General features: G+C 43.5%; 1 protein-coding gene across 3 annotated transcripts in view; it reads left to right on the forward strand.

The window, feature by feature from the left end:
• The window catches only part of ARFGEF3 (ARFGEF family member 3), a 186,369-nt gene that overhangs the window by 101,764 nt on the left and 61,458 nt on the right, over positions 1-23,147 (forward strand). For all 3 annotated transcript variants that reach the window (XM_024248774.3, XM_024248772.3, XM_054558214.2), the window contains 4 exons: positions 14,516-14,682; positions 16,063-16,228; positions 22,025-22,132; positions 22,779-22,994. In XM_024248774.3, the coding sequence (XP_024104542.2) occupies positions 14,516-14,682; positions 16,063-16,228; positions 22,025-22,132; positions 22,779-22,994 (657 nt within the window). The remainder of the gene's footprint in view (positions 1-14,515; positions 14,683-16,062; positions 16,229-22,024; positions 22,133-22,778; positions 22,995-23,147) is intronic.

Here is a 23,147-nt window from a genome sequence, read left to right on the forward strand (position 1 = left end):
TCGATGGCTGGAATATACTATGAGGCTGATCAATGTATAGGATGTAAAGTAAAGAATGAGAAGTAGCTGCATTCTAGAAAGGTGCTACTGATTGAAACAAGATGACAATCTGTAATTCTTAAAACATTGAATTCCCAGTATGCTTCTATGTCTTGGTGTCTAAAATTCATAGAGCAATGTACTTTTGGTGTATCAAAATGTAAACAATTTTGAATGCTGTCTTGGATCAGTTGCACGCCAAGCCCTCCCAATATATTCTGAATTCTACTGAACATTCGAACAACGTGTGATAGTCTAGTATAGCTTGGTAACATTGCATTCTCCCATCTCAGATCCTTCCGTCTGTTGAATTGTGACTCAGACCATAAACAGTGGTGCTGGGGGGAATAGTGGGCAAATCACGTCAGAAAAATAATGCTGGTATTATTGAAGGGCAGAAGAGAATCACCTAGAGTTTTGGTGGAGGAAGCAGATAAAGAATACAGGGAAGTAGTACCATTTCACATAGTAAATAATTATTTTTAAGATGGTGTTCTTGAAAGATAATACAGAAAGAAAGAAATTAATGGGTACATAAAATTTATGGTAGGAATAAATGTTCGTGTGATACCAGAGAGGTCATCTGTGCCTTTCCCTCAAGTACAAGGGTCTCTTGACCACAGAATACTGAGGCAAATGAATCTCCCAAAGCCTGTGCTCAGATCCAAAGGGCTGACCCTGGGAACTGACACAGAACTGCTAAAAAGCCATGATCACCACTGCTCTTCTACCACTTAACCTTGAACTTGTGTTTGTCATTGTGCTTGGTGCATTTATCACAGTCATTTGTTAATGTATCCACCGTCCCTTCCACCCTCCCCTCTCTAGACTCCCTGCTCTTTGAGGGCTGAGACCTTGTCTCACTTCCTTTTTATTTTCTAACAAAACTTCACACACATACATGAAAAAATTGTAGCCCAGTTACTGGAACTTGGTTAGAAGCTGACTGATGTGTAACTTAACAAGTATCTTTAAGAAGCTGACCAAATTGTCCTTTTTCAAGAGGACAAGAAAAAGACACTTAAATCTCTGTATATATAAGAAGGAACAAATTTTTTTTTCCTTTTTTTTTTTTTTTTTTTTTTGAGACAGAGTCTCACTCTGTCACCCAGGCTGGAGTCCAGTGGTGCAATCTCGGCTCACTGCAAGCTCCGCCTCCCGGGTTCATGCCATTCTCCTGCCTCAGCCTCCCAAGTAGCTGGGACTACAGGCGCCCACCACCACGCCCGGCTAATTTTTTGTATTTTTAGTAGAGACAGGGTTTCACTGTGTTAGCCAGGATGGTCTCGATCTCCTGACCTCATGATCCGCCCACCTCAGCCTCTCAAAGTGCTGGGATTACAGGCGTGAGCCACTGCACCTGGCTGGAACATTTTTTAATACGAGAATGATCCAAAGTTGTAGCAAGCACCAAAGGAGACACAGAATTTTTACTCCAGAAATTTTCACATGACCTAGAAAAGGATGTAAAGAGACATGACTTCTCAACTTTCCTAATTCTTATTTCCTAAGAATTTCATACCTTATTTCCTAATTTCACATCAATTTTTAAGGCTACCTAACATAATTTTTTTCCTCCATGTTTTTTCTTTTGGAGTTAAATATAACAAATTTTGGATTTTTTTATTTGTGTGTGAAACAAAATTCATGTTTTATTGGAAGACTAGGAAAATGTATACTGTTCTTAAAAAATTATTTTTCTCCCTAATATCTTTTATATCACTGTCGTTAAATTTGACATTCTCTTATTGAACATTCTAGGGGTGTGTTTTGTGCATGTTTGTGTCTGTCTCTCTGTCTTTTTGTCTCTCTCTCTCTCAGACACACCCACCCAAATCCTCCTTCAACCAACATTTATAGAGAAGCCAAATTGTGCTATATGCTAAGGTCCCAAGATATGTACAGCCTATTCTCAATCAATATTTATTGATTGTAAATTGATGAAGTTGTTCTTCGGTATCCCTCGCTTTTATTTGGTAACAAGGTCTGACTCTGTTGCCCAGGCTGAAGTGCAGTGGCTCAGCCTCCCAAGTAGCTGGGACTATAGGCACCACCACACCCAGCAATTTTTTTTCTTTTATAGATATGGGATATTGGCCAGGCATGGTGGTTCACACCTGTAATCCCAGCACTAATAGGAGGCTGAGACGGGTGGATTGCTTGAGCTCAGGAGTTTGAGACCAGCCTAGGCAACATAGGGAGAACCTTTCTCTACAAAAAATACAAAAATTAGCCAAGCATGGTAGTGCACCTTTGTCCCAGCCACTTGGGAGGCTGAGGTGGGGGGATCACTTGGGCCTGGGAGGTTGAGGCTCCAGTTAGCCATGTTTCCACCACTGCCCTTCAGCTTGGGCAGCAGAGAGAGAGACCCTGTCAAAGAAAGAGAAAGAGAAAGAGAAGAAAGGAAAGGAAGAGAAGGGAAGGCAAGGGAGGGCAGGGCAGGGCAAGGCAAGGCAGAGAGAAAGAAGGGAAGGGAGAAGGGAAGGGAAAACGGAAGGGAGAAGGGAAAGGAGAAGGGAAAGGGTCTCACTATGTTGGAAAGAAGGAAATAAAGAAGAGATGAGGTCTCACTATGTTGTTCTGGCTGGTCTCAAACTCCTGGGCTCAAATGATCCTCCCGCCTTGGTCTCCCAAAGTGCTAGGATTACAGGCATGAGCCACTGCACCAAGCCTTTTGGTCTCTTAAGATATGCAATAGTTCAGCTGGGTGTGGTGGCTCACGCCTGCAATCCCAGCACTTTGGGAGGCCGAGGCAGGTGGATCATGAGGTCAGGAGATCGAGACCATCCTGGCTAATATGGTGAAACCCCGTCTCTACTAAAAATACAAAAGATTACCCGGGCATGGTGGCAGGTGCCTGTGATCCCAGCTACTCGGGAGGCTGAGGCAGGAGAATGGCATGAACCCGGGAGGCGGAGTGTAGTGAGCTGAGATCGCGCCACTGCACTCCAGCCAGGCAACAAAGGCGAGTCTCCATCTCAAAAAAAAAAAAAAAAAAGATGTGCAATAGTTCATGAGCTGAGGGAGTTGTACATAAAGCCTCTCAAGTTGTTCTTTGGAAGCGATTGGTGGATCCTTTGAGTCTCTGCCTCTTCCCAGCTGGGAATATTCATATGGAGGGGTTTGGCAGCCTTGGCTGCTCCAACCAGCTTGGTGTCCCTTGGGCCAAGGCAGAGAGCCCAGCAAACATTGTTAGTCCCCAGAATAGCTGTGTATTAGAGCGCAGCATGGCCACTGGTTGCAGTAATAATGATGGCCTTGAGCCGCCAAGAAGCAGTCAAATTATAGTTAGGGTCTTCTATTTAAAATCAAGATTATGCAGGAGGCAGGTGGATCACTTGAGGCCAGCAGTTCGAGACCAGCCTGGCCAACATGGCAAAACCCCGTCTCTACTAAAAATACAAAAAATTAGCCAGGCATGGTGGCGCATGCCTGCAATCCCAGCTACTCAGGAGGCTGAGGCAGGAGAATTGCTTGAACCCAGGAGGCAGAGGTTGCAGTGAGCTGAGATTGCACCACTGCACTCCAGCCTAGGCAACAGAGCTACTCCGCCTCAAAGAAAAAATGAAAATTATCCACACAAAATAACTCCACTGCCAAAGTTTTAGCACAATATGTAAAATTTAGCTCTCAGATAACTTCTTTATCAATACATCCCCAGTAATTCCAGATGAATGAATTGTCACAGTGGTGAGGACTGACTTCCAAGGGACCACCCTCATTTCTTATGAGAATTAAGAAATATAATCATAGCAAAGTCTTTTTAAAATTTGAGGCTAAAGCAGGTCTTCAGTTTTGTGTTTTTGTACCTTTCAAATCAATACTTATTTATAGTACATGCAAAACCAGGGCTTGTGTGAATTTTTTATGTGGCCATAATATGGCCCTATAAATGTTGCAGACTGCCCAAATTTTAGAGTTCCATAAATTTCCCATCAGACCAAATATGTTCTGTGAAATTATATTTTAAACGTAGAAATCAATACATTGAAAAGAGACTTCACAAATGTTTGGTTGTTTTCAAATATCATTTTTATTGACTGTAATTTAGTTGTAGGTCTATTTAATTCTAGTGACATCACAATATTTTCTATTCAGGAGTTGGGCTCTCTTTCCAAATTACAGAACCATCACTCTGTGGTCCTGTTACTAACAGCTGACTCTCTTCCATCGCTGCTGTGGTTCAACTGGTGGCACTGATCGTTGCTTTGGCTACCCCCCCAGCCACTGGGTGCTGGCCCGTGTCCATCTCTGGACTGAGGCATGTCCTCTTGCCCCCTTGCAAGTGCCACTTCCATGATTAAAAATTAACAAAAGAGAACCATTGATGCTCCACTGAGACAGGGAGATGGCAGATTTCCTTTGTTCCTCTAAGAGAAAGTTATGAAAGTAAAAACAGAAGAGAGGGAGAAGGGAAAAAACTCCCTGAGTTATAAACCCTTTCTTTGAGTCATTATTTATTTTGATGTCAAAAGCTTCAAACCTCACTTTGTCATAAACGTCCATCAAGCCTTCATCCCTACCCTGTTATCAGGGGGCTGCTTTCTTGGCTGAATCACAGTCACTCAGTGTTTCTCAGTGACTCCTATCTTCAGACAGCTAATATGCCATTGAAATGAGCCTCCTTAATTCTACAGGATTCAAGAGAGCCTTTCTTTTCAAAGCAATTAAAGTTTCATATGGTAGGGGAGTTTGAAAATGTTCGGGCAAATAAAGAACATTTTTTATAAAGACAGTGCTTGACATGAGCTGTGATCACTGCAGAAATGCCTCTTTGATCCTGGATAGAACAAAGTGACATCTGTGTAAGGTGGTTCCTCAGCACTAAAGGAAGGTCCCAGCCTTGCACGGCAATTGATCAAGGGTCATCGGCACTGACTTTGGATTGCTGTTCCTTAGATTAGCGGTTTTCAGTTGCAGTCTTGTGACTTACTTTGACCAAATGTAAGGCTCGCTGCAAGCAATATTTTATAAAGTACCAGATTTCCTAAAAGATAGTGTAGCAAGTATAAATCTCAGTTGTACAAGATATATCTATTTCTTTACATTAAAACAAAACTGACTGTAGCCCCTCAGCCTACCTAGCAGGGAGAACATTTGGTCCCTGCCCTCCCTTTATTTCTCATCCCAGAGTCAAACCAGAAGCTGGAGCTTGTGTGGTATCTGTAAGGGGAGGCCCCCTCACCTCTTATATCACCAGGGAGCCCCCATTATCTCCAGTCATAGGCTCCCTAAAGGTCCTGTGATTTTGCTACCATTGTCTGCCCTCCTCGGGTGTCCTGCCAACCCTGCAGGTACTGCCAGGCGGTGGGCAGCCACAGACCTGCAACCTCTGCCCAGCCTGGGCTCTCCCTTCTCTGCCTCACTGCTTCTTCCCCTGTCTCTTCACCCTCTAAGGAATGGGCTGAATGAAGTCTCTGGAAGGAGCTCTAGCTTTGTGACTACACAACCAGGAAGGCATTTATGCCATTACCAGCCTCAGTTTTTGGCTCTGTGCTTTAAACACCTCAAAAGATGGCAAATACAAGTTTACCTTGCTATCTTTGTATAATACAGAAGGTAAAATTACAGGAAGAAAACCTCAAATAAATGTTATGCTGCCTCTGTCAGTTAGGATTAGGTTTGTTTGCATGTATAGAAAATGCAGATGATGGCCTGGTACAGTGGCTCATGCCTGTAATCCCAGCACTTTGGGAGGCTGGGGTGGCAGATCACCTGACGTTGGGAGTTCAAGACCAGCCTGACCAACATGGAGAAACCCTGTCTGTACTAAAAATACAAAATTAGCCGGGCATGGTGGTGCATGCCTGTACCCCAGCTACTCGGGAGGCTGAGGCAGGAGAATCGCTTGAACCCAGGAGGCAGAGGTGGCGGTGAGCTGAGATCGTGCCACTGCACTCCAGCCTGGGCAATAAGAGCCAAACTCCATCTCAAAAAAAGAAGAAAAAAAAAGGCAATATTACTACAAAAGGAAAGAGATTCATTTCCTTTCCTCTAAATTGAGTCTGAGGTCTGATCTCCAGAGCTCCACGATGATCAGGGACCCAGGTGCTCCTGTCTTTCTGCTCTACTGTTGTTAATAGGTGACTGTCATCGTCAGGTTTCCTCATGAACCGAGACAGCTGGTGCTGGCGGAGCTGCTGGCTTCTCATCCATAGTCTGAGCAAGAAGGAAGGGGGCAAGGCTAGCAGAGGAGCCACCTGAGAGCTAAATACGGCTGCTTTCAGGAGCTCTCTGGAAGCGCCACACAACAACTTCAAGTTCACTGACCCCTCCTAGGAGACAGGGCACATTGCAAGCCCAAGTAAAGTCATGATGCTATTACCAAGTAAGAAGAAAATGGTTTTATATAGTGACAAGCAGTTTCTAATACAGCACCACATTTTGTTTTAAAAACCAACTATGGATTCAGAGTTATCCTTATTGTAATGTCATTGGTGAATTCCATTCTTGAATGTTGTCTCAGACAGAAAGGGGGAGAATGAAACCAATTTTCAGGAGTTTATATAGACATAAATATGTCTGAGCTCTAACTTCAGGAATTTTACATAGGCACACACATATATATATATATCTGGGCTCTAGCCATTTCTGGGATCTAACTTCAGATCCCAGCTCTAGCACTGAACAGCTGTGACCATGGGCAAGTTACTGTCCCTATCCCTGCATCACATTGCCTACCTGTAATGTAAGTATGATAAACAGTAGTACTTACTTTATCTATTCTGCAGATTAAATGCAGTAGTACAGTAGGGGAAAGGTGAGGATTCATCCAAAATCTGCTGTAGTGTGAGTGGCTGAGCAAGCCAGCAGAAAGATTCTGGTCAGAGTGGGCCATCGAAATCAGTGATGTTGCAAGAAGAACACTGGAGTGGGATGAATTGATTCTGAGTGTTACTGTAGGAGCCTATGGGTGGGAAGAGGCGGAATAGAGGGAATGATGGATGGCATGGTTGTCAAGACTCTAAAAGGACCTGGCATTGGATGAGTTGGCCATCTAGAGGCTGAAGTTGTGCAGGATAATGCCAGGAAGGGCAGGAGGCATTGGGGTGAAGAGGAGGCCACAGACTCCAAGCCAGGGTGGTCAGTGAATGTGGCCATGTCTGGCATATCATGAAGGAGAGTTTCAAGGATGGGTGGAAGATCTGGCCAGATGATAGGAGCCTCAAAGACTGAGAGTTTGCTTGCTTGCTTTAATAAATGGAGGAAGAGAAGTATTCTAGAAGGAGGAATGGAGAATAAGTAGTCTAACAAAATCCTCTACCAACACCTGGCATTGTGGAATATAAAACTTAGAGAATACAATAATATAAAAACCACACAAAAATCTCGCTCCTATAGTCTCAGCACTTTGGGAGGCCAGGGTGGGAGGACATAGTGGGCAACATAGTGAGACCTCGTCTCTACAAAAAAAGACAACACAAAATAAATAATCATACCACCTAGAAGCTGACTCTGAAATATCTTGGCATCTTTCTTTGCGGTCATTTTTCATCATGTGAATGTGCTTATTTACATGTATCTACAATAATAATAATGATGATAATAATAGCTAATCTAACATGGCACTTCCTATATGCCCTGCATTATCTAAGGGTGTTACTGATATTAACTCATTTAGTACTCATAACAACCCCATAAAGTAGATAGCACTATTATCCTCATTTTACAGATGAGAAAACTGAGACACGGGTTAAGTAATAAGTCATCCAAGGTACGTACATAGCTAGGAAGCGGTGATACCAGGATATGAACCTGGATCCAGACAGCACGCTCATTACACTGCACAGTACCAGGACGGGGGGAATGAATATGTCATATGTATAATTTTGTAACTTACTTTCTACTTAATATTTTGTTGCCATGTTCCTTGTGTCTTTAAGTATTCTTTGCAAATATGACTTAGGATGCCTCTATGATACCCATTCCTGCTAACTTACCACAATGTACTCAATTTCTCCTTTTGGTGTATCTTTAAGCTGTTCTTCACATGCTTCTCTTAGAGGATTTTTAATTATTTAGGAGATGCTGTTCAAGAACACAAAAACCTCTGCAGCTGTTTAGCTCTGGGGGCAGCGGGGGGTGGGCGGAGAACCATGGTGGCTGAAAAACTGTAGTCCAGCAAATGTATGAGTTTTTTAAGTCCTGACAGACTTAAAAATACCAGTGGATACCTGGCATCTCATTGGCTCCTGGGAACCTACACTAAAGGAACAGAAACTCAGGCAGAGATTTATAGCATACCAGCAGATGCCATTTATTTATTTATTTGTTTGTTTGTTTATTTATGAGACAGAGTCTCACTCTGTTGCCCAGGCTGGAGTGCAGTGGCACGATCTCGGCTCACTGCAACCTCTGCCTCCTGGGTTCAAGCGATTCTCCTGCCTCAGCCTCCTGAGAAGCTGGGATTACAGGCGTCCGCCACCATGCCTGGCTAATTTTTGTATTTTTAGTAGAGACGTGGTTTCACCATGTTGACCAGGCTGGTCTTGAACTCCTGACATCAGGTAATCCATTCGCCTTGGCCTCCCAAAGTGCTGGGATTACAGGCATGAGCCACTGCACCCGGCCTATATAGCCATTTACAATGATGTTTTCCACTAATATTTAATGATATGAAAAAATATCATAATGTAATTTTAAAAAGAAGGATTTAAAATTCACATTAAAATGTTAATACTCCTTATCTCAGCCTGGTGTTATTACAGATTATTTTCTTCTTTGTGCCTTTTTCCAAATCTCTAAAAGAATTTCTTGCAACCTCTATCAGAACATAAAGCAGTAATGTTATGTAAAAATTAGAGCCGTAGACTTAAATAAATCTGTGACTAAGCAAAGTTGTGTAATCTTATCATGAAGGTTTAGAAAGCTGATAATGCCCAGTGTTGCTGAGAGTGGGTGTAAGAGTGCTCTTGTACACAGTTGGTAGGTGGGAAAATTGGTATATATCTATTTGGAAAATAGTTTGTATGTATCTGTTAAACTTAATATACTTATTCTGCTTTTAGTACACTTGGAGAACTACTAACATTCATTTCATTATTTCAGTATTTTTCATAATTGAAACAACATAAATGTCCACCAATAGAGCATTAAGATCAAATAAATCAAACCACAGTGTAACTATGCAGTGGTATATGCATAGTCATTAAAAAAGAATGAAACAGACCCAGAAGTGTCAATATCAAGACACATCTAACACATATTTTTAGAAAACATCAAGTTACAGTTTGATATATGTAGTGTGATCTCACTTTGTGGTATTTTTCATACACACAAGGAAGTGAGTCTTGCTGTTAGAGGTATCATTGGGCCTTGGGAGAAGCGGGGACTACTGTTCTTATTTTTTATACTCTTCATTACTATTAAATGTTCTAAATTAATGTTTATCCAAAAAAGAAGTACCAAATTCTCTTAGACACAGAAGAGACTTTAAGAGGTCTCTTGTGCTACTCTTGTATCTAATCTTTCCCTGGTAAGCAGTCAAGTAGGTGATCCATCCTCCTGTTTCCACAGTAAAGCACAACTTAATTATAGAGGGAGAGAATGAACTTTAATTACTGAACACTGGGCAATGCAAAGAGTCAGAATATATTAAAAGTCATAGTTCTTATAGTTTGTTACTCTAAATTGGATAGCACATCATTGAGGCCAATCAGAGGGAAGAATGGAAAATAGAGTATCTACTAGAGAGGTACAGGATATGGCAGAATCTTTTCATGACATTCGAAGCAAGTAGAGCATGGCTAGTGCAAAAACCTGAAGTGTGGGCCCAAAAGACCTTTGCTGATTTTGAGCCGTGTAACTTTGGGCAAATTACTGTCTCTGGGGCACTTTCCTTACTGGTAAACAGTAGGGCAGGATTAGAAAATGATGTATGAGGAGAGACTGGTTCTAGGCAATAGAAAGCATTTAATAAATTATTCTTATCATGTTTCCATTATTATCAATATCACCAGTAAACTGTATCTGACATACCAAGAAAATGGCTGTTTTCTTTAAGTTGACAAAATAGACCTTATTTTATTTACAAATTTGCCAACTCTTTGTAATTTAAGAAATTAATCTGCATGCAGATGTAGGCTGGTACCAACAGATTACCTGTAACGAAGGTAGCCTGACAAAGTCTTTCCTATTGGGTGTCTCCACCAGCAGTGCCTGCCAGGGCTTCGTCACTTCTCTGCTGATTTTGGTCTCCATGTCAACACTCACATTAGTGGCCTTTTTCACTTTCAGCATCTGAGTAAGTGCTCAGTTTTCCAAAACATCCCAAGGTAAATAGTAGTTGGTTTCAACATTTTGAAAGGAATTATTACTGATGTCTAGAATGAAAGCCATTTACAGATTCATTTTTTTTTTCTTGTTGGTAGACTCAATTGTACCTTTCATCTATGATCCAAGATAGTTAAACACCCAACCCTGAATGCTACTTTCTGTTTTACCATGGAAGGAGACTGGTCTTGTGCCCTATGTCTCCTCCAGATAACTGGAATCAGCCCCACTAGCACCTTGAGAGTGCCAGGGGTTCCCATGGACCATCAGGGCTGAGATACACTGCTCATGTTCTCACCAAGGATGTAGTTCTCAGATCTCACTTGCAGTCTGATCTTCGTTTTAAAATGTACCTCAGCCTTGCCGGGCGCAGTGGCTCACACCTGTAATCCCAGCACTTTGGGGGGCGAAGGCAGGTGGATCACCTGAGGTCAGGAGTTCGAGACCAGACACAACATGGAGAAACCCCATCTCTACTAAAAATACAAAATTAGCCGGGCATGGTGGTGCATGCCTGTAATCCTAGCTACTCGGGAGGCTGAGGCAGGAGAACTGCTTGAACCTGGGAGGCAGAGGTTGCCGTGAGCCGAGATCGCGCCATTGCACTCCAGCCTGGGCAACAAGAGCGAAACTCCATCTCAAAAAAAAAAAAAAAAAATGTACCTCAGCCTTGCCAGGCATGGTGGCTCATACCTGTAATCCCAGCACTTTGGGAGGCTGAGGCGGGCAGATCACCTGAGGTCGGGAATTCTAGACCAACCTGACCAACACAGAGAAACCCCATCTCTACTAAAAATACAAAATTAGCTGGGCGTGGTGGCACATGCCTGTAATCCCAGCTACTCGGGAGGCTGAGGCAGGAGAATTGCTTGAACCCGGGAGGCGGAGGTTGCAGTGAGCTGAGATCGTGCCATTGCACTCCAGCCTGGACAACAAGAGCAAGACTCCATCTCAAAAAAAAAATACATAAATAAATAAATTTAAAAAATAATAATAATAAAATGCACCTCAGCCCATGATCACAAAGTGCTCTTGGTAGAAAACGTCTTGAGGCAACATCAAAATTTCTACAGTTTTTTATTTCCCCTGCCTTGTTTTATAAGGCAGAGGTAATGCCCACCCTTTGATTGTCTGAGGTGGTTTTGTGGGAATAATATATATGCTTACTCCCACCAAAAAATGTTTATACTGCCCTCAAATATGGCAGAGATCTTGAATTATTTTCAACTTTGAAAGCTTTCTCTGGTCCACATCTTCTTACTTACCTATTTATTAAAATTCATAGGGATGGCCGGGCATAGTGGCTCACACCTGTAATCCTAGCACTTTGGGAGGCTGAGGCAGGCGGGTCACGAGGTCTTCGAGACCAGCCTGGCCAACATAGTGAAACCCTGTCTTTACTAAAAATACAAAAATTAGCTGGGTGTGGTGGCGCACGCCTGTGATCCCAGCTACTTGGGAGGCTGAGGCAGGAGAATTGCTTGAACCCGGGAGGCAGAGGTTGCCGTGAGCCAAGATTGCACCACTGCACTCCAGCCTGGGTGACAGAACAAGACTCTGACTCAGGAAAAAAAAAAAATTCATAGGAACAACGTCACTGGATAAACATTCTAGCTGTAAATTTGTATCTCTCATTTCTTTGACTGTTAATTCTAGAAAACGCTTACATTTCGTATGAGCCATATTTTTTATTAAAGAATAATTTTAGACATGATTTGCAGAGTATATGGACATGTGTAATTTGCATGCACAGATGTAGAGGTGAACTGTTTCCTGCACACCCCTAGATTTCAGCCTCCAAGTATTTGCAGGAACAAATGGCACATTCATTGAAAATCTCTTAAGGTGCTCTGAGAGGAATGGCTCGGTGTGTTTTGTTCCACACTTGTCTGGGCTGGTATTGCCTGTGGGTCTTTGGAGGGTAAGAGGAGATGACAGTGTAAGGACACAGATGTGCAGTTGTCTGTGGGCTGCAAAGCTGCGAGCTGACCACCAAGCTCCAGATAGTCAGGAACCCTGAGGGCCTGGAAATGGCTGTCTGCAAATGGCCTTAGGACCAGCATACTAATAGATGCAGAGAAGCTCTGACTTCAGTAATTTTTTCACTCCAAGCTCCCTGTGAAAGTTTGAGCCATGATACCAACAACTCTGACTGAATGAACCCATCTTCAGAGCATGAGATATAATTGTTTGGTTTTTTCAGTTAATTTATAGAAAGCTCAAAGGGATCTTCAAAATGAAAACTTTAGTAAGTATAAAATGTCTTTAAAAAGAAAAGATAGTGGGGAGAAAGTCAATAGCTATTATTTAATGGTTTTTTTTGAACCTCTTTATTTCCTCATTTTTTAACAGTTTGATTGTGAGAGAACTCACATACCACACAGTTTACCTGCTTAAAGTGCACAATTTAACGTGTTTTTTGTTTTTTGTTTTTTTTGTTTTTTGAGGCAGAGTCTCGTTCTGTTGCCCAGGCTGGAGTGTAGTGTTGCGATCTCAGCTAACTACAGCGTCCGCCTCCCAGGTTCCAGCAATTCTCATTCCTCAGCCTACCAAATGGCTGGGACTACAGGCACGCACCACCATGCTGGGCTAATTTTTGTATTTTTAGTAGAGATGGGGTTTCACCCTCTTGGGCAGGATGGTCTTGAACTCCTGGACTCAAGTGATCCATCTGCCTTGGCCTCCAAAAGTGCTGGGATTACAGGTGTGAGCCACTGCACCTGGCCTAACGTGTTTTGATGTATTACATTATTATTTGTTTTCATCATGGTAAAAATATATGTAACGAAATTTGCTATTTTAATAAATTTTAAGTATACAATTCAGTGGTACTAATTATATTCACAGTGTTGTGCAAGCATTTCCAGAACTTTTTTAACATTCCAAATAGAAGGTACTCTGCCCCCAGTCCCTGGTCCCTGGTAACCTCCAATCTATTTTCTATTTCTTCTCATTTATTCTAGGTACTTCATAGAGTGCATTATATATATTTGTTATTTTGTGCCTGACAACATAATGTTTTCAAGGCACCTCTATGTTGTGGCATATATCAGAACGCCATTCCTTTTCATGGCTAATACCCATTTTATATATATACCACAATTTGCTTATCCATTCATTTGTTGATGGGCACTTCAGTTGTTTCCACCTTTTGGCTATTGTGAGTAATGCTGCAGTGAACACTGATGTACAAGCGTCTGTTCAAATCCCTGCTTTCAGTCCTTTTGGTTATATAGGAGTAGAATTGCTGGGTCATATAGTGATTCTATGTTTAGTTTTTCAAGAAACATTATTCCTTTTGAAAAGTTGTATTAATAACTTTTCTAAACATCTTACATGCATTATTGCATCTAATTCTCATGCAATCATGTCCATTAATTCTTATTCAGCAAATGTTTTTAAGGGTCTACCATGTACCAAACGCTGTTCTAGGCATTGGGGATTCTGTAGTGAGCAAAATGAATAAAATATCACATTCTCATTGATTTTATAGTGGTGATGGCAGATGATAAACAAGTATATATTAATATAAAACTGGGTAGAATAAATGCCATTGAGGCCATTTTTTAAAACCCGGGTAAGTGGCATATTGGTGGGGGGCAGGAGTGGATTTGCTATTTAATAATGGAATTAAAAGGGAAGGTCTCTCTGTCACTTGAGCAGAGACTTGGCAGAATTGAGGGAGTGCACCATCCAGAGATCCTGAGATCATTCTAGGGAGTGGCAAAAACAAATGCAAAGGACCTGCGGCAGGTCCAGGCCCGGTGTGGCTGAGGGACAGCAGGCACTCAGGGTGGCTGCGTGGAGTGAGAGGGAGAAAGGAGGGTGAGGTTGGAGTTTTATTACATTATGATGGGGAGCCACCGGAGGGCTCAAACTAGGGATAGAATGCAGTCAATTCTTCTCCATATTATAGGAAAAGAAGGTGAGACTTAGAGGGTTTACATGATTTTATCAAAGTTGTAGCTGCTAAGTAAGAGATCAGGATCCAGGCCCAGGCAGATCCACTCCTGAGCGCATGCTCTTCGCCAGCAGGCTGGGGTGTGTATCTGGCCCTAAGGATATTCCTGGCTAGCTGTTAGTGCTATACAGAAATGTCCTATATGATGCAGTATCTCTCACGATGGGTTCGCAGCTCTCTGGAGGCCAGCCTTGCCAAGCACACTGTTCACACCCCCAAAAGTCCCTTCATTTTCTCCCTTAGGCATGATGCACTCTCCTGGCTTTGACGGAAATAGCAGCCTCAGCTTCCAGATGCTGATGAACGCAGACAGCCTCTACACAGCTGCACACTGCGCCCTGCTCCTCAACCTGAAGCTCTCCCACGGTGACTACTACAGGAAGCGGCCAACCCTGGCACCAGGCGTGATGGTGAGTGTGCCGTCCCTCGTTGGACTGGCAGAGGGCAGGCTGTGGCCTCCTGGTGTACAGCCTAGCCTCAGTGCCCTGAGTGGGATGGCACAGTGTGTTTTGTTCCACACTGCTCTAGATTGGTAATGCCGGTGGAACTTTGGGGGCTGGAAGGAGATGACATATATACAAGGGCACAGATATACAGTTGCCCAGCACTGTGAGCACAGAGCTGCCCACTAGGCTCCAGTGAAGAGTGTATGGACGTGAGGCCCTGGAAATGGCTGCCCAGGGATAACCCAGTAGTTTCATCTCATGTCATTATTAAACATGTGTATAAAACCTGTTCAAAACCACATCATTGACGTGTTAAGGGAGATCAGAAGATGTGCAAGAAATTTGCTGAAAATGAGTTGTGTTTTTCTTTTTTTTGAGACAGAGCCCCGCTTTGTTGTCCAGGCTAGAGTGCAGTGGTATGATCATGGCATGGTTCACTGCAGCCTCAAACTCCTGGGCTCAAGCAGTCCTCCCACCTCAACTCCCAAGTAGCTGGGACTACAGATGTGCACCACCATGCCTGGCTAATTTTTTAATTATTTTTTGTAAAGGCAGGGTCTTGCTATGTTGCCCGTGCCAGCCTTGAACTCCTGGGCTCAAGCGATCCTCCCACCTTGCCCTCCCCAAGTGTTGGAATTACAGGCGTAAGCCACCATGCCTGGCTGAAGGTGTGCACCTATAAAAACTCTTCACCGTATTCCAGCATGTTCCCAGACCTACTGTTGACCCAGAACTAAGCTCACTGGCTGTTGCTCATAAGCACCTTCTGTAAGGGGTGCAATGAGAATGTTGATTGTCCTGTGGTTAGCTCCTGTGATGGAGCAAGCCACTCCACGGTATACCCTATTATCAGTTCCTGACCCTAAATCCATGGATCTACGTGAAGGAAATCAACAATCATTTGCTTGCTTGATAAATTGTAAATTCCCAAAGGTAAGTGATTGCTTCATGAGCGGAAGTGAAGTATCTCTGGAAATGTGCACATTCCCGCAGGAGTGCGTTCCACCTCTGCTGCTGTTGGGGCTCCTGGAATAGGAAGCTCTTACGCTATTAAAGACATCTGTGCAATTGCAAACCTTTCCACATGTCCAAGAGTAAGAATGTAAAGTGCAGTCTCTCTAATCCTTCTGCAAGGTATCTGTCAAAAGGTGTCACAGTGAAGGAAACCTCAGCACATTTGGGAATCCTCCATCTCTACTTCTCCCCACTTGCCGCCCCCTTACCCAATACACAAGCCTTGGTTTAGTTCAGGGCTCTGTGACGTGAAGAGGCAGCAGAGGCACTTAGGAGCCTGTTAGTGAGCAGGGTGTTATGTTGTCACCTTCTCATGCGATCTATCTGTAGAAGGACTTCATGAAGCAGGTGCAGACCAGCGGTGTGCTGATGGTCTTCTCCCAGGCCTGGATTGAGGAGCTCTACCATCAGGTGCTCGACAGGAACATGCTTGGAGAGGCTGGCTATTGGGGCAGCCCGGAAGATAACAGCCTTCCCCTCATCACAATGCTGACCGGTCAGTGGTTCGTCGAAAGGCCTTGGGGCTTGTGGTAGGGTGGGACGGCTCACACTTCAAAGCCTCTTTCAGAGAAGTGTTGGTGCTTGGAGCAGACTTTGAAACAGCACCCACAAAGCTTCCCTGGCAATGGTGACAGTTCCAGGGAAGTGTCATGAGTTCACTTCACGGGAGTTTTCTGTCCCTTTTCCATGTGGGAGTCTATAGGGCTCACTGTGCCCCATTAGATGAGGACTAACTTAGCACCTTTGTCTGTTGCTGTAAAACCGTAGGCCATATCTATAGGATGTGTAGGCCCAGGATTATTCCTGGAAGTTCTCACATGCTAATAGTTGCCCATATCATTCAATGTTCTTGGGGTTTACCAATAAATGTAAAATGACTGATTTTAAAGTTGGCTTCCTGGCCAAGCGCCGTGGCTCACGCCTGTAATCCTAGCACATTGGGAGGCCGAGGTGGGTGGATCACCTGAGGTCAGGAGTTCGAGACCAGCCTGGCCAACATGGCAAAACCCCATCTCTACTAAAAATACAGAAATTAGCTGGGCATGGTGGCAGGCGCCTGTAATCCCAGCTACTTGGGAGGCTAAGGCAGAAGAATCACTTGAACCTGGGAGGCAGAGGTTGCAGTGAACCGAGATCACACCACTGTACTCCAGCCTGGGCAACAGGAGCAAGACCCTGTCTCAAAACAAAAAAAGTTGGTTCCCTTCCGTTTATCCATATCAGAGGCCCTCCCTTCTCTTCCCAGCTGTACCAGAATTAAGAATAATGCCAAATACTTACCAGCATCCTTGTCTTCAGTGTCCAGAGCTTTTATTTTTTTTAAGAAAATATTTATTCAGGAATAGACATTGCAGTGGGAATATGCCCGCCATAGTAAACTATGTGTGTATACAGGGAGGTAAAGGATAACAAAGGTGTTTAAAGGAAAAATGAGGAGGATTTCATCGTTGTTTTGAGATAATGATCCTTGAGTAAAGGATCAGTAACAAGGGCGGTGCCAGTTTAAGTTGGACAGGTGCTGGGCAGATGTCCTCACAGGAGTATTATTTTGTGTAAAGTTGCAATGGCTTGTGAGTTGCAATGGCTTGTGAGCAAGTTGGTGCTTTTTGCAGAGTCTCGTGTGATAGTTCTCTCTCTATATATAATTTCAACTATTACTTTAGACTAAAGGGGTACATGTGCAGGTTTGTTACCTGGGCATATTACATGATGCTGAGGTTTGGGGTCAACTGATCCCATCACCCGGATACTGAGTAAAGTAGCCAACAGTTTTCAACCCTTTCTCCTCCCTCCCTCTCCCGCCTTGCAGTCCGCAGTGTCTGTTGTTACCGTCTTGATGTCCTTGGGTACCCAGTGTTTAGCTCCCGCTTATAAGTGAGAACATATGGCATTTGGTTTTCTGTTCCTGCGTTAACTCGTTTGGGATAATGGCCTTCAGCTGTGTCCATGTTGCAACAAAGGACATGATTTTGTTCTTTTTTATGGCTGTGTAGTGTTCCATGGTGTATATGGACCACAAGAACTTTTAAAATCCTATTTAACGGTTAGAAATTTCACATGAGAGTGTAGAGAGCAGTATGCCATATTGTTGTGGGCAATATTTTTTGGCAAAAGCCTCTTTTCATGGCTTATTATGGCTCGGCCATAATGCCAAAGATTGGGGAGTCTGCGAAAGTTTAGTCTGGTCATCACTTGCCTTAGTAAGTTAGAGCTCCAGGTTTGTCCTGGATTGGCTCTGAGTCCCCAGACTGGGTTTTTTGTTTGTTTGTTTGGTTGGTTGGTTGGTTGGTTTTTTTGTTTGTTTGTTTTCTTAAGAGTCTAGCTCTGTCCCCCAGGCTGGAGTACAGTGGCGTGATCTCAGCTCACTGCAACCTCCACCTCCCAGGTTCGAGCGATTCTTCTGCCTCAGCCTCCAGAGCAGCTGTAATTACAGGTGCCCACCACCATGCCCGGCTAATTTTTGTATTTTGAGTAGAGATGGGGTTTCACCATGTTGGCCAGGCTGGCCTTGAACTCCTGACCTCAGGTGATCTGCCTGCCTCAGCCTCCCAAAGTGCTGAGATTACAGGCGTGAGCCACCGCACCCACCCTCCCTAGACTGGTTTCTGATTGCAGTTATCCTCTCCTGGCTCCAGCAGAAGGAGGTGCAGAGCATGGCCCTGCCCTCTTTGGAGTGTCTGTATCCTCACACAGCTCAGCATTGCTCTGTGCCCAGCAGGAACAGCACAGGGCTGGGCAGGACAGTCCAGCTGGGGTGCAGAATCTGTTGTCCAAAGGGCATGTTATGTTGCCTGTGTTGGCACTGGGGGCTCTTACAAGGTGTCAGAATAAACTACTGGCAGGTAGAACCCAGCCATGTAGAATTTGGGGTGAGGCACTATTTAGGAATCAGGCAGAAGGTCAGAACATACAGTGAGGTCTGTCCACGGGTGGCAGAGTCATCATTGATTGGCATGTGGAGTCTTGCTTCAAGAACTAGAATGGAACTGGGGAATTGGGTCTCAAACTTGGGGATCAGGATCACTGGAGAGGTGATCAATTTGTATTTTGTTAATCATTATAGCATTTACAGCCATTTGAAAAATAAGCATTCAGGCCAAGCACGGTGGCTCACGCTGATAATCCTAGGACTTTGGGAGGCCGAGGCGGGTGGATCACTTGAGGTCAGGAGTTCAAGACCAGCCTGGCCAACATGGTGAAACACCATCTCTACAAAAAAATACAAAAATTAGCTGAGCACGTTGGCCAGCGCTTGTAGTCCCAGCTACTTGGGAGGCTAAGGTGGGAGAATCCCTTGAACCTGGGAGGCAGAGGTTGCAGAGAGCTGAGATCGCGTCACTGCACTTCAGCCTCAGCGACAGAACGAGACTCTGTCTTTAAAAGAAAAAGAGAGAAAAGAAAAAAAAGAAAAGAAAGGTAATTATTCAAATGTATGAGAGCCATTTATTTAGTTTACCTATAAGCAATTCTTGATTTCCATTTGTTTTCACAAACTGCTTTCAGTAGGGATGGAAGGTACTGCCCAGAGCTTATAAGTCTGAGAATTTGGATGAGGATCCTAAGCATTCCAGCTTTAATTTGAGAAGACCATAGTTTCTGCCAAAAGTAATCTCCGTGACTCTCTTGCCCGGACCTTAATAAAAGGGGTCATTCAGTACATGTAAAATGAATAAGTAACAGACTATTCGCAGTTCCCATATTCATCAGTCATCACTGTTAATTAGCCATCACTGTTATTAATGGAACAGTAAGCTCAATTGCTATGTCCATAGGAAAGTTATTTAACTTTAATGATAGAAAAGGGCTTTTCATAAGAATTCAACAAAATAAGGGTCTATGATTCTTTGTGATTCTAAATTCCAGGTATGAAGTGACAAGTGAATCAGAGCAGCAGTTAACCTAGAGTTTGGAGACTTCTATCTGATCTTTTCATTATGTATGAGGAGAAGCAGTGCCAGCAATCTGATGATCAATCCTGTACTAACTGTGGCCATTCCTGATGTCATGTCAGAGTATTGTATAGAACTGTGGAATTTTAGCACAGAAATAAACTTTGCATTACTTGAATTCATCAGACCTTTACCTAGCACATAGAAAACATTCATTATACTTTGATAAATGAAAATTCCTGGCAAATATCATTAGGCCATTTGACCAGATGTCAAATTAATTTCAGAGAAACCAGTCTGTTTCCACCTTAGCAGCCATATAGATTTCGTCCCTGTTTTGGTTCTGATAGTTGCTGAGGAGTCTCCAGGCTTTTTGTAATTTCTGTAAGAATCAAAGATACAGTGGAACACCATGCAAAGAAGTCTTATCCTCTTGGGGTGAGGGTGAAGTCCTAAACTCAGGGAATTAATACTAATAATTACAGGCAGTGGCTCACGCCTGTAATCCCAGCACTTTGGAAGGCAGAGGCGGGAGGATCACTTAAGGTCAGGAGTTAGAGGCCAGCTTGGCCTTCGTGGTGAAACCCTGTCTCTATTAAAAATACAAAAATTAGCTGGGTATGGTGGCACAAGCCCGTAATTCCAGCTATTCAGGAGGCTGAGGTATGAGAATCGCTTAAACCCAGAAGGTGGAAGTTGCAGTGAGCTGAGATTGCGCCACTATACTCCAGCCTGGGTGACAGAGTGAGACCCTGTCTCAAAAACAAACAAAAACAAACAAATAACCCACAACTACCTCCTTTCTCATCCCCTCCCTGTGTTGCATTCAGCTATATTAGTTGCATCCAAGTATGTATATTTCAACTCCATAGTCATTTTTCCAGTGGTTACTTCCTTTATACTGAGGAACTTGGGGCCTTGGCGAGCCTGGCCCAGGGCTACAAGGCTGCTTAATTCAGAGCCAAGACTAAAGCTCAGCCTTCTCAACCCAACTCCAGTCCTTTCCTCGCCATAACGTTAAAGAGTGGTTTGTTGAGTTAATTCTGTGGAAAAGAATTTGTTTCAACAAAAACTTAAACAGGATAACTGAGGATCCAGTATAGAGCTGGAATAGTATAGAGAGGCCTGGATGGGAGTCAGAAGACATGAATACTAATTATTTCTGTCATCAGCCTCATGGCCTTGAACCACTTACCTACTTTAAACACGGTCATGCATCCTTTAGCAAGGACAGGAACATGTTCTGAGAAATGCATTGTTAGGCAATTTTGTCATTATGTGACCATCACAGAGTGTACTTACACACCTAGGCTAGACAGTATAGCCTATTGCTCCAAGGCTACGTACCTGCACCGTGTGTATTGAATACTGTAAGCAGCTGTCATAACAGAGTAGTATTTGTGTATCTAAACCTAGAAAAGGTGCAATAAAAGTATGCTATTATAATCTTATGGGACCACTGTCTTATATGCAGTTCATGGTTGACCAAAACATCATTTTGTGGTGCAGGACTCTGTCTCTTCCTCAGTGAAATAAAAATAATACTGACCTACTTACCTAATTTGAGCTGTTTCGATGATCAAGTGAAAAAATGTTTTGTGAAAACACTTTGAAAATTATAAGGTAGTATTGGCCGGGCACAGTGGCTCACGCCTGTAATCCCAGCACTTTGGGAGGCCGAGGCAGGCAGATCACAAGGTCAGGAGATCGAGACCATCCTGGCTAACACAGTGAAACCCCCATACAAAAAATTAGCCGGGCATGGTGGTGGGCACCTGTAGTCCCAGCTACTCGGGAGGCTGAGGCAGGAGAATGGCATGAACCCAGGAGGCAGAACTTGCAGCAGTGAGCCGAGATCGCGCCACTGCACTCCAGCCTGGGTGACAGAGTGAGACTCCCGTCTCAAAAAAAAAAAAAAGAAAAAGAAAAAATTATAAGGTATTATTTATTGTACTTTGCAATCTGACTATGTGATGATCTGACCGAAGAGGCTTATTCTCCTCTTAATTCATGTAAGGAAGCTCTGAAAGAAAAGTTCACATCTGGGTAACCTGTACATATAAAATTTGGGAATAATCCATGGTTCTGAATAAAAAGAGTATTTAAGATCAAAATATTCTAAATCAATAGATATTCTAACAGAGAAATAATAATTTATAATGTACATCTAATTTTAAATAAAGATAGGCAACAATGTAACAAGAATAAATACTCCAACGTGAAATAAAACTAGACTGAGGGAATAAAACAAAATTTATGATAGTCTTATTAAAGGTTGCTACATGCTTGAAACATAAAAGATACAAGGGATATTTGTTAAAAATGAATATTGTGGTGGCCATTTGCTTGTTTTTGACTGGAGTGTTTTATTTAGGGAAAACTTCATTCTTTTTCCTTGACAGATATTGATGGCTTAGAGAGCAGTGCCATTGGTGGCCAGCTGATGGCCTCGGCTGCTACAGAGTCTCCTTTCACCCAGAGCAGGAGAATCGATGACTCCACAGTGGCAGGTAATGACTTGGGTCTTGAGTTTATGAACATCCATACACTGCATGTGTTACCAGCAATTACAATGTTATGTGGTGACTTGAATCAGGATTTTGTCTTGGTTAGAAAAGTAATTGGGCCGGGCACGGTGGCTCACGCCTGTAATCCCAGCACTTTGGGAGGCTGAGGCGGGCAGATCACGAGGTCAGGAGATCGAGACCATCCTGGCTAACACGGTGAAACCACATCTCTACTAAAAATACAAAAAATTAGCCAGGCATGGTGGTGGGCGCCTGTAGTCCCAGCTACTCGGGAGGCTGAGGCCGGAGAATGGCGTGAACCTGGGAGGCGGAGCTTTCAGTGAGCCGAGATCACGCCCCTGCACTCCAGCCTGGGCGACAGAGCGAGACTCTGTCTCAAAAAAAAAAAAAAAAAAAAAAGAAAAGGTAATTGATGGAAGTTACTTAGCATCATCCAGCTGATAATGCAACATTTATTATTTATAAGAACAAAGTGAAACATGATCCCATGTAATCCATTGTTATATTTCCTATTGTAGAATTGCATGCAACTCAGTACTGCTCATTTGATAGCAAGAAAATGTGATGTCATTCATTGCCAGGTTGTTTTTTTTCTCTAGAAAATGACTCACACCCCTCCATGTTTCAGGTGTGGCATTTGCTCGCTATATTCTGGTGGGCTGCTGGAAGAACTTGATCGATACTTTATCAACCCCACTGACTGGTCGAATGGCAGGGAGCTCCAAAGGGCTGGCCTTCATTCTGGGAGCTGAAGGCATCAAAGAGCAGAACCAGAAGGAGCGGGACGCCATCTGCATGAGCCTTGACGGGCTGCGGAAAGCCGCACGGCTGAGCTGCGCTCTAGGTACCAGCGGGAGTAGTGTTCTCTGGCTGTGGTCCTGCAGAACTCACTGGGAATGACCCAGCAGGGTGGGGCAGGGGGACCCTTTAGAAGGGGTTCTGCTAGGTGAATGGTTAGAGGATATACTCAGTCAAGAAGTCATCATGTGTCTCCTCT

This window comes from Pongo abelii, chromosome 5 (assembly GCF_028885655.2).
Source record: "Pongo abelii isolate AG06213 chromosome 5, NHGRI_mPonAbe1-v2.0_pri, whole genome shotgun sequence".
NCBI lineage: Eukaryota > Metazoa > Chordata > Mammalia > Primates > Hominidae > Pongo > Pongo abelii.